Consider the following 12,547-nt stretch of genomic DNA (forward strand, 5'->3'; position numbering starts at 1 on the left):
CACTGAACTAAGACTCACTGGCCTATAATTTCCTGGGCTAACCCTACTCCCTTTCTTGAATAAGGGAACTGCATACACAACCCTCCAATCCTCCAGAACCTCTTTCGTCCTCATTGATGATGCAAGGATCATTGCCAAGGCTCAGGAATCTCCTCCCTTGCCTCCCATGGAAGCCTGGTGTACATCTAGTCCGGTCCTCATGACTTATCCAACTTGATGCTTTCGAAAAGCTCCAGCACATACTCTTTCTTAATATCTACATGCTCAAGCTTTTCAGTCCATTGTAAGTCATCCCTACAATCGTCAAGATCCTTATCTGTTGTGAATACTGAAGCAAAGTACTTATTAAGTACCTCTGCTATCTCCACTGGTTCCATACACACTTTTCCACTGTCACAGTTGATTGGTCCTATTCTCTCATGTCTTATCCTCTTGGTCTTTACATAATTGTAGAATGCCTGGGGGTTTTCCTTAATCTTGTCCACCAAGGCCTTCTCATGACTCCTTCTGGCTCTCCTAACTTCTTTCTTAAGCTCCTTCCTGCTAGCCTTGTCTACAAGAAGGGTCAGAGCTGTCTCTCTTTCTTGTGGAGACTGAGGTCCTTGAACATCTGTCGGACGATGCTGAGGATATTCTACGAGTCTGTGGTGGCCAGTGCTATCATGTTTGCTGTTGTGAGCTGGGGCAGCAGGCTGAGGGTAGCAGACACCAACAGAATCAACAACCTCATTTGTAAGGCCAGTGATGTTGTGGGGATGGAACTGGACTCTCTGACGGTGGTCTCTGAAAAGAGGATGCTGTCCAAGTTGCATGCCATCTTGGTCAATGTCTCCCATCCACTACATAATGTACTGGTTGGGCACAGGAGTACATTCAGCCAGAGACTCATTCCACCGAGATGCAACACTGAGCGTCATAGGAAGTCATTCCTGCCTGTGGCCATCAAACTTTACAACTCCTCCCTTGGAGGGTCAGACACCCTGAGCCAATAGGCTGGTCCTGGACTTATTTCCTGGTATTTACATATTACTATTTAATTATTTATGGTTTTATATTGCTTTATCTATACTCTATTCTTGGTTGGTGCAACTGTAACGAAAACCAATTTCCCTCGGGATCAATAAAGTATGACTATGACTATGACTACCTCTATCATTACCTAGTTTTTTGAACCTTTTGTAAGCTATTCTTCTTGACTAGATTTACAACAGCCTTTGTACACCACGGTTCCTGTACCCTACCATCCTTTCCCTGACTCATTGGAATGTACCTGTGCAGAAATCCTCACAAATCTGAACATTTAAACATTCCCCTGAACATTTGCCACATTTCTGCCGTACATTTCCCCGAGAATATCTGCTCCCAATTTATACTTCCGAGTTCCTGGCTGATAGCCCAATATTTACCCTTACTCCAATTAAACACTTTCCTAACTTGTCTGTTCCTATCCCTCTCCAATGTTGTGGCAAAGGAGATAGAATTGTGATCACTATCTCCAAAATGCGCTTCCACTGAGAGATCTGACACCTGACCAGGTTCATTTCCCAATACCAGATCAAGTACAGCCTCTCCTCTTGTAGGTGTATCTGCATATTGTGTCAGGAAACCTTTCTGAACACACCAAACAAACTCTAACCCATCTAATCCCCTTGCTCTAGGGAGATGCCAATCAATATTGGGGAAATTAAAATCTCCCATTACGACAACCCTGTTATTATTCCACTCGAGCTAACACTCAAATGCAGGCAATGTCCTAGTGAAGCACTTCTGCACCTCGCCCTAACTGTTTGGCACCTTCTTCAAAGCCTCCTCATTTTTCTTGTAATGCGGTGACCAGAATGGTGTATAATACTCCAAATATGACCAACCAAATTTTTACATTTATACACAACACCTTGATGGTTGACTGGATATCGATGCCACACATGAGATTTACTGGAATGGCATGGGGACATGGAGCTTTAATTTTAATGAGTGATTGGACTAGGTGGGTTCTTCCTCCTAGAACAGAAAAGGACAAGGAAATGAGAAAGGTGTCTAAACTCTCAGCGTTTTGATAAAATAAAAGAGAAGAAATTGTTTTGTTTTATTCAGGCACAGTACAGAACAGGCCTTCCGGCCCTTCATGCGGCACCATCCTGCAACCCCCAATTTAACCCTAGGCTAATACTTTATACTTTTATACTTTTTTTTATACTTTATTGTCGCCAAACAATTGGTACTAGAACGTACAATCATCACAGCGATATTTGATTCTGCACTTCCCACTTCCTGGAGTAAAAATTGATAGTAAATATTAAAAAAATTATATTATAAATCATAAATGGAAAACGGAAAGTAAGGTAGTGCAAAAAAAACCAAGAGGCAGGTCCGGATATTTGGAGGGTATGACCCAGATCCGGCTCAGGATCCATTCAGCTGTCTTATCACAGTTGGAAAGAAGCTGTTCACAAATCTGGCCGTACGAGTCTTCAAGCTCCTGAGCCTTCTCCTGGAGGGAAGAGGGACGAAAAGTGTGTTGGCTGGGTGGGTCGTGTCCTTGATTATCCTGGCAGCATTGCTCCGACAGCGTGCGGTGTAAAGTGAGTCCAAGGACGGAAGATTGGTTTGTGTGATGTGCTGCGCTCTGTTCACGATCTTCTGCAGCTTCTTCCGGTCTTGGACAGGACAACTTCCATACCAGGTTGTGATGCACCCTAGAAGAATGCTTTCTACAGTGCATCTATAAAAATTAGTGAGGGTTTTAGGGGACAGGCCAAATTTCTTTAGTTTTCTCAGGAAGTAAAGGTGCTGGTGGGCCTTCCTGGCAGTGAACTCTGCTTGGTTGGACCAAGTCAGGTCATTGGTGATATTGACCCCGAGGAACTTAAAGCTTTTGACCTGTTCCACTTGCGCACCACCAATGTAAATTGGGTCGTGCGGTCCGCTACTCCTTCTGAAGTCAACAACCGATTCCTTCATCTTGCTGACGTTGAGGGATAGGTTATTGTCTTCGCACCATGCCACCAGGTTCTTAATTTCCTCTCTGTACTCAAACTCATCATTACCCGAGATACGGCCTACAGTTGTTGTGTCATCAGCAAACTTTTATATTGAGTTTGATGGAAACTTGGCTACACAATCATGGGTGTGCAGTGAGTGCAGCAGGGGACTGAGTACACAGCCTTGTGGGGCACCGGTGCTCAGAGTGATTGTAGAGGAGAGCTTGTCCCCTATTTTTACAGCCTGAGTCCTGTCTGTGAGAAAGTTGGATCCGGCTGCAGATCTGAGTGCTAAGGCCCAGGTTCCGGAGCTTAGGAATCAGTTTATTTGGAATGATGGTGTTAAAGGCAGAGCTGTGGTCAATGAAAAGGAGCCTTACGTATGCGTCTTTATTCTCCAGGTGTTCTAAGGAGGAATATAGGGCCGGAGAAATGGCATCTGTCGTTGACCTGTTGCTCCGGTAGGCAGATTGCAAAGCGTCGAGGTTGACCGGTAGGCTCTGGTTGATGTGTGCCATAACCAATCACTCGAAGCACTTCATAGCAATTGATGTTAGAGCCACAGGTCGATAGTCATTCAGGCATGCCACCTTGCTCTTCTTCGGCACCAGGATTATCGTTGCCTTCTTAAAACACGAGGGGATCTTAGACTGAAGCAAGGAGCAGTTGAAGATGTCAGCAAACACTCCAGCTAACTCGCTTGCACAGGCCCGGAGAACCCGTCTCGGGACGCCATCTGGGCCCGTCGCCTTCCTTGAATTTATCTTCATGAAGGCCCTTTTAACATCCTCCTCGGTGATGATGAATCTCGATGCCACCAGGTCTGGTTCATCCAGAGGGAGCAGGACGTTCCTGTTCTGTTCGAATCTTGTGTAGAATACGTTAAGTTCGTCAGGAAGAGAAGTGCCACAGTTATTGATATTCCCAGCCTTTTCTTTGCGCCAGTGATCTCATTTAGACCCTGCCATAGTCTACCAACATCCCTCTGGTTAGCCTGGGCTTCCAACTTGGCTTGATATTGCATCTTGGTGCCTTTAATGGCTTTCCGGAGTTCACACCTGGATTCCGTGTAGCGACTGGTATTCCCAGACCTAAAAGCCGCAGCTCTAGCCTTCAAAAGGGACTTAACCTCATAATTCATCCAAGGTTTCCGGTTAGGGAATACCTGGATCGTCTTGCGAGACACACAGTCCTCTGTGCATTTTCAAATAAAGTCCGTGGCAGCTGAGGCATACTCATCGAGGTTAGCTGCCATGTCCTTGAATACTAACCAGTCCACCGATTCAAAGCAGTCATGGAGGACCTCATCCGTTTCCTCTGTCCAACGCGACAGTACTTTTGACACTGTGACCTCCCGCTTCAGTTTCAGTTTGTAAGCCGGGAGGAGGAGTACGGCCTGATGGTCCGATTTTCCGAAGTGAATGTCGTGGGACGGAACGGTAGGCATCCTTGACTGCTGTGTAGCAGTGGTCAAGTATATTCGGGCCTCTAGTGGGGCAGGAGACATGTTGGTATAAATTTGGCAGCGCCTTTCTGAGGTTGGCCTGATTAAAGTCCCCAGCTGTAATGAGCAAAGCCTCCGGATACCTAGTCTCAAGTTAATAATGGGGCAGTTTACAATAACCAACTACAATAACCTACTAAGTCCTCTTTGGACTGTGGGAGGAAACTGGAGTGCCTGGCACCAAACCACGTATTCCACGTAAATCATATGGAAATTCCTTACAAAGGATGCTGGAATTGAGGTCCTATCTCCAACGCCCCAAGCTGTAATAGCGCCACACTAACCACTACACTGCTGTGGTGCTCGTTTCCAGTTCCGCTGATGAAAGAGTTGGTAAGCAGGGGCAGGAGCATCCATTTAAGATAGAGAGGAGACTACAGAATGTGTTTTTGTTTGTGTAGTTATGATCTGGAATGTACTCCTAGGAGAGTTGTGACTGTAAATCCAGCAATAACTTTCAAAAGGGAATAGAATAAATAAGAGAGAAGAAACATTTCTATAGTTATGGGGTACAGCAGGGGAATATGATCAATTGGGAAACTCTTGCAGGATCATTGGTGCAAGATGACCTGAGTCATCTCTTTTTTTCCCACAGTATTATTCTGTGATAAGGGTATACTCTTAAAGCATTGGTAATTTCTGCCAACTTATTAGGAATCTGTCCAGGACACAATCAACAAATTGCTGAAGGTCAGATCATTGATAATTTGAATATTTGTCATGTAAAGACTGCCAGTTGCAGCTGGAAGGACTCTCATGTATTCCTTATCTTTTCAGACAACACTACATATTCCCAAGGTGACTTTTGCTAACAGCTCTTTGAACTCACGTTATTAATTGTAACTGTGTGCTAATTCTAAAAAACCATTGTGTCATCGGTACAGTTGAACTTCCCAGAATATGAAGCTTTAAGCATTAGAATTTTATCGGAGGCTACCAGCGTGATTTAAACTTTTCTTGTGACCCACTTGAGATATTTCTTGGGTGACTTTCCAACAGTATGCATAAATAGAACTTGCTTGTGCGTTATTGACCTGCCCTCTCTTAGTCATTCACGGTCCTGGTTAATGGAGGAGAGAGAAAGAGCAGTCTCAGAAAATATAGTTACAGTTCTTCAATTCCAAAATTAGGGAAGTACCAGCAACCTGCAGTAATGCAAAGTCTTTACATTTTTAGTTATTCCCAACAATTTTAACAACATCTCCTCCACAATCTCAATCGGCACAGGTGCACCACAAGGATGTGTGTTCAGCCCCCCGCTCCACACCTGTGACTGTGCACGGCTCCAATGCCATGCTTAAGTCTGCTGATGTCACCACTGTCATTGGCCAAATCAAAGGTGGGGATGGACTAGCATATGGGAGGGAGATTGAAAATTTGACTGAGTGGTGCCATAACAACAACCTCTTTACTCGATGTCAACAAGACCATGGAATTGATTATTGACTTCAGGAGGAGGAAACTAGAGCTCCATGAGCCAGTCTATTGGGGGATCAGAGGTGGAGAGGGTCAGCAACTTTAAATTCCTTGGTGTTATCATTTGAGAGGATCCTGGGCCCAGCATATAAGTGCAATTATAAAACCAAAAAAACCCATTAGATATAGAAGCAGAATTAGGCCATATGGCTCATCAAGTCTGTTCCACCATTTCATCAAGGCTGATCCATTTTCTCTCTCAGCCCCAATTTCCTGCCTTCTCCCCATATTGCTTCATGCCCAGACTAATCAAGAATCTATCAACCTTTACCTTAAATATACCCAATGTCCTGGCCTCCACGGCTGCTTGTGCAATGGTTCCAGAGATTCATCTCTCTATTCTGAGGCTGTGTCCTCTGGTCTTAGATCACCTCACCATAGGAAACATCCTCTCCACATCCACTATGTCGAGGCCTTTTAACATTTGATTGATTTCGCTGAAGTCATCCCTCATTCTTCTGAATTCCAGTGGGTACAGGGCCAGAGCCATCAAACACCCTTCATATAACAAACCTCTCAATCCCAGAAGCATTTTCATGAATTTCCTTTGAACCCTTTCCAATGTCAGCACATTCTTTCTTAGATAAGGGCCAAAAACTGCTCACAATACTCTGTGAGGCCTCACCAAGTGCTTTTTAAAGCCTCAATATTACATCCTGCTTTTATATTCTGGACCTCTAAAATGAATTCTAATATCGCATCTGCCTTCCTCACCAAGGACTCAACCTGCAAATGAACCTTAAGGGAATCCTGCACAAGGACTCTTAAGTCCCTTTGCAGCTCAGATTTTTGTATTTTCTCTCCATTTAGAAAAATACCTATGCTTTTATGTCATCTACCAAAGTGCATGACCATCTACTTCCCAACACTGTATTCCATCTGCCACTGCTTTACCATTCCCCTCATCTGCCTAAGTCCTTCTGTAGCCTTTCTGCTTCCTCAAAACTATGTGCCCACCACCTATCTTTGAATTTTGTCATCCATATGATTGACGTATAACACAAAAAGAAGTGGTCCACCAGTCACCGGCAGTGATGTGAAGACAGCACGCCAGTGGCTCTACTTCCTTAGAAGTTTATGAAGATTTGGCATGACATCTATAACTTTGACAAACTTCTATAGATGTGTAGTGGAGAGTACATTGACTGGCTGAATCACAGCCTGGTATGGAAACACTAATGACCTTGAACAGAAAATCCTATAAAAAGTACTGGATATGGCCCAGTCCATCACAGATAAAGTCCTCCCCACCATTAAGCACATCTGCACAGACCATTGTTGCAGGAAAGTAGCATCCATCATCAGGGATTCCCACCACCCAGGTCATGATGTCTTCTTGCTACTGCCATCAGGAAGAAGGTACAGGAGCCTCAGGACTCACACCACCAGGTTCAGGAACACTTATTACCTCTCAATCATCATGCTTGAATCTTCACTTGCCTCATCACAGAACTTGCCACACCTATGAACTCACTTTCAAGGACTCTTCATCTCATGTTCTCCATATGTATTGCTCATTTATTATCATTATTTTTCTTTTTTTGTATTGTAGAATTTGTTGTCTTTTGCCTGGTTGTCCACCCTGTTGGTGCGGTCTTTCATTGATTCTGTTATGTTACTGTATTTATATGTCCACAAGGAAATGAATCTCATGGTTGTATATGATGACATATATGTACTTTGATAATACATTTACTTTGAACTTTGAACTATCCCCAATCTGATTGCTCCATTATAGGAAGGATGTGAAGGCCGTGGAACAGGTGCAGAAGGGGATGCTGCCTGGATTAGCGGATGGGTGCTCCATGGAGATTCTGTACAGGCTGGGGTTGTTTTCTCTGCAGTGGAAAAGGCTGAGGGGAGACCTGGTTGTAGTTTATAAGATTATCCCAGGGTTGAAATTTAGAGTCTGGTACAATAGGGAGATTCTTTGATAGTCACTTGGATGAATGTAAAATGAAGGATTAGCTTGATTGTAGGCTGAAGGAGCCATACTGTGCCGTACTGTTCTATGTAAAACTAGAGGGTGCTTTGTTCACGGTCGTGTCAGGCTTCGAGAATTGCTGGGGCTGCTCTCATCAAGTCAGGAGTGTTGGATTACATAGCTGACTTGTGCCTGTAGATAATGGAAAGGTTCTGGAGGAATCACTCATTGCTGAATATTTATTTCTGTAGCCACAGTATTCATAAGGCTGCTCCAGTTGAGTTTCAGCTCACTGATGATCTTAGGCTGTGGATGTTCTCTTCCTGGAGATGGTCATTGGCTGGCATATTTATAGTGTGAATATTACTTGCCCATGCTCGGTTTGAGTCTTGCTTTCTGCAGGCATGCACTCCTTTATTTGCTGAGGAATTGAATATGGGATTAAATGTTGTACAATTCTTGGTGAATATCCCCACTTCTGACCTCATGTTAGAAGGAAGGTCATTCACGAAGTAAATGATAATAGACAAAACCTTGAAGATGTTCAGACCAGGAGCTGCAGTAAATGACCCCCAACAACAGAATCATCTCCTTTTCTATGAAGTATTACTCTAAGATATGGAGTATTTTCTCAGTGATTCGTGATGTTTTATTATTGTTACATGTACCAAAGATATGGTGAAAACCTTGTCTTGCATCCTGTATAGAGATTAAATCAGTTCATGGTTCATTGAACTGGCATGAGGTAAAGCAATAACAATGCAGAATAAAGTGTAAAAGCTACTGAAGAAGTGCAGGCTGATAGATGCTAAAATGCAGGACAATATCGAGGTAGATTGGGCGGCCAGGAGTCCACTTTGTTGTACAAGAGGTCTGTTTACTAGTTGATAACAGTGAGACAGAAGCTGTTGTTAAGCCTGGTACTACGTGCTTTCAGGCTTTTGTTTCTTCTGTCCAGTGGAAGATGGGAGAAGAGGGAATGTCCAGGGGTTATGGCTATTTTAATGAGGCAGTGAGAAATATAGACAGATAACCATTTATTTTGTCGTTCTAAGGCAGCTTGATGTCAAACTGTCAAATGTTGCCTTGGAGTCACCTCCTCAAAAAACACAACCAGACTCGTGAGGCATTACTGCTGCTCATAAAGATCTTGGTCAAGGCAACAGCAATCTAATCTCTTGCCTCTCTGAATAACCTGGGTTACATCCTATCAGGCCCTCAGGACTTATTCGTCTCAATATTCTTCAAGGTCCCAACCAAACTTCTTTATCTCAAAATACCTTTGTATATTAGCATGCACTTGTCCATATCCTCTGCTTCCTTTTTTCCTTTTTCCTTTAGTCCTATCCTCTTGCTCCTAATGTATGGAATACCTTGGGATTCTCTTTAATTCTACTTGCCACAGACTTTATATGACCCCTCTTGGCTCTCCTAATTCCATTCTTGAGTTCTTTTCTACCTTCTTTACAATGTCAAGGGCTCTTATTGATTTTTGCTTCCTAACCATACCTTTGCTTCATTTTCCTTAACTAGATTCACCAACTCTTTTGTAATTCAAGGTTCCCTTACCTTGCCATCCTTGTCTTTCCTTTGTACTGTACGTACCTCTCTTGTACTCTGTTCAGGAATGCATTCCTGAACATGTCTTTTTCCAGTATGTGGGAACTATCCTGAACTTTCCACATAAAGGATGTCCATTCAATGAAGATTCACCATTATTTCTGGTCAATTGGATAAGAACATAATATTAATTGTCTCAAATCAATCCATCCTTAATTGTTTATATGCTCATGTTTTAGGGTCACTGACTTCCTCTTCATGATGCAAATGTGGGAACAGCTTTTCTTGAAACCATGATGGCAACACAGCCGATCCCTCTTGATTCCTATCAGGACGAACAGTCGGTAAGATTGTTTTGCAATAATTATTGAGCTCATGAGACAATATTAACTGACTGCACACAGGAATAATTTGGAAAGGCATCATAGAAATTGACCACATAGCAGGTGGTCTTTCATCCCATGGAGTTTCTGACAGCCAAAAGCGGAGCTCTGTATGTCACATACAGTAGTGCTAGAAAGTTTGTGAACCCTGTAGAATTTTCTCTATTTCTGCATAAATATGACCTAAAATGTGATCAGATCGTCACACAAGTCCTAAAACTAGAGAAAGTGAACCAAATTAAATAAATAACATAAACAACGTTATACTTATTAATTTATTTATTGAGAGAAATGATCCATTATTACATGTATTTATTGGAAAAAGTATGTGAATCTCTGGGGTAGTGCCTTCTACAAAAACTATTTGAAGTGAGGTGTTCCACTCAATGAGACGAGATTGGCGGTGTGGGTTGTAGAAGTTCCTGCCCTATAAAAAAAGACAAAGCAACATACATCAAAATTGCTGGTGAACGCAGCAGGCCAAGCAGCATCTCTAGGAAGAGGCGCAGTCGACGTTTCAGGCCGAGACCCTTCGTCAGGACTAACAAAAGACAAAGTCAGGTTTCTGACAGAGCCTGCTTTTCTCAAGAAAAATTTGTTTATGTGCACCATGCCTCGATCAAAACAACTTTCAGAGGACCTTAGAAGAAGAATTGTAGACATGCATGAGGCTGGAAAAGGCTGCAAAAGCTTTTCTAAAGATCTGAGTGTTCATCAGTCCACAGTAAGAGAAATTGTTTACAACTGGAGGAAACTCAGTACTGTTGCTACTCTCCCTGGGAGTGGGCATCATGCATAGATCATATCAAGATCTATGATCGTGCATAGATCATAACATGCAATGCTGAAGGAGATGAAAAAGAACCCAAGGGTATCAGCAAAAGACCTGCAGAAATCTTTAGAACTTGCTAAAGTCAAGAGCCGAGAGGTAATGTTACAGCTATGTTGGACCCTGGTCTGACCCCACTTGGAGTACTCTGCTCCTTTCTGGTCACCTTACTACAGGATGTGGAAACTATAGAAAGGGTGCAGAGGAGATTTACAAGGATGTTCCCTGGATTGGGGAGCATGCCTTATGAGAATAGGTTGAGTGAACTTGGCCTTTTCTCCTTGGAGTGATGGAGGGTAAGAGGTGACCTGATAGAGGTATATCAGATGATGAGAGGCATTGATCGTGTGGATAGTCAGAGACTTTTTCCCAGGCCCAAAATGGCTAACACGAAAGGGCATAGTTTTAAGGTGCTTAGAAGTAAGTACAGAGGAGATGTCAGGAGTAAGTTTTTTTACGCAGAGAGTGCTGAGTGTGTGGAATGGGCTGCCAGTGATGGTGGTGGAGGCGGTTACGATAGGGTCTTTTAGGAGACTCCTGGACAAGTATATGGACTCAGAAAAAATAAAGGGCTATGGGTAACCCTAGATAATTTCTCAGGTAAGGACATGTTCGGCACAGCTTTGTGGGCCAAAGGGCCTGTATTGTGCTGTACGTTTCTATGTTTCTAAATTGACAACAGAATACTTCAAAAAGAGGAAAATTCGTGTTTTGGAATGGCTGAATCAAAGCCCTGACTTAATCCTATAGAAATGTTGTGAAAGGACCTAAAGCAAGCAATTCATGCAAGGAAGCCCACCAACATCCTTGAGTTGAAGCAGTTTTGTAAGGAGGAATGGCATAAAATTCCTCCAAGCCGATGTGCAGGACCGATCAACAGTTACCAAAACGTCTGGTTGCAGTTATTGCTGTACAAGGGGGTCACACCAGGTACTGAATGCAAAGGGTCATATACCTTTTTCCAACAAATCCATGTATTATTTGCTGATTTTTCTCAAGAAATAACAGGAATAATGTTTTTGTGTTATTTATTTAATAGGTTTCTCTTTATCTAGTTTTAGGACTTGCGTGAAGATCTAATCACATATTAGGTCATATTTATGCAGAAATAGAGAAAATTCTACAGGGTTCGCAAACTTTCTAGCACCACTGTACTTGTTGAGTGAGGGTTTTTTCAGGCTCCTGTAACCTCCTTCCTGAAGGTAGTAATGCAAAGAGGGCCTGTTCTTAATGGTGAGGATCTTTAATTATGGATGCTGACCTCTTGAGGCATTGCCACTTGAAGATGTCATCAACGATGGGGAGAGTTGGAGCTGGATTAGTCTACAACACTCTGCAGCCTCTTGTGATCCTGTACATTAGAGGATACATTGGAGACCTGGGAGACAACAGACGATCCTGAATCTTTCATGTCAATAGAATCTCCTGTCTGTTACCCCAGCAACTCAATCCACCGGAGTTCCCCCATGACTCATGCAGAAGCTGGCTGTAATTCTCACTGCTCTACCTGTGCAATGATAATGAGAGAGAATTTAACACAACCTCTCCTTAGCCTCTGCCTCTCCTTACCGAAGCCTTTTGTGCTAGAGTCTCAGCTCCACACTCTAATTATGGCCACACCACTTTACACTATTAACAATTCCAAAACTTGCCTCTTATTGCAAAGGGACAGAGTTCGAAAACTTACCCTTTTACTGAACTGGGGTATCAGCTCCTGCTAACTGGCAAGGAGGCTGCATGTGACATGGATGCACAGGTGCAATGAGAGGGTTATCTGCACCCTCATAACATTGTACAAGTAGCACTTGCAAGAAAAAATACTTTCTGTAAAATTATACAAGAAAAAATACAGTTAGAGCAAAACAAAGTCCATTTTAATGGCATAGTGTT

General features: G+C 43.0%; 1 protein-coding gene across 8 annotated transcripts in view; it reads left to right on the plus strand.

Annotated features, from left to right (window-relative positions):
- pknox1.1 (pbx/knotted 1 homeobox 1.1) overlaps positions 1-12,547 on the plus strand; it is a 295,655-nt gene that overhangs the window by 23,376 nt on the left and 259,732 nt on the right. For all 8 annotated transcript variants that reach the window (XM_063050187.1, XM_063050192.1, XM_063050191.1 and 5 more), the window contains one exon: positions 9,685-9,789. In XM_063050187.1, coding sequence (XP_062906257.1) covers positions 9,739-9,789 — 51 coding nt within the window. In that variant the 5' untranslated portion in view covers positions 9,685-9,738. The remainder of the gene's footprint in view (positions 1-9,684; positions 9,790-12,547) is intronic.

This window comes from Mobula hypostoma, chromosome 6 (genome assembly GCF_963921235.1).
Source record: "Mobula hypostoma chromosome 6, sMobHyp1.1, whole genome shotgun sequence".
NCBI classification, from domain to species: domain Eukaryota; kingdom Metazoa; phylum Chordata; class Chondrichthyes; order Myliobatiformes; family Myliobatidae; genus Mobula; species Mobula hypostoma.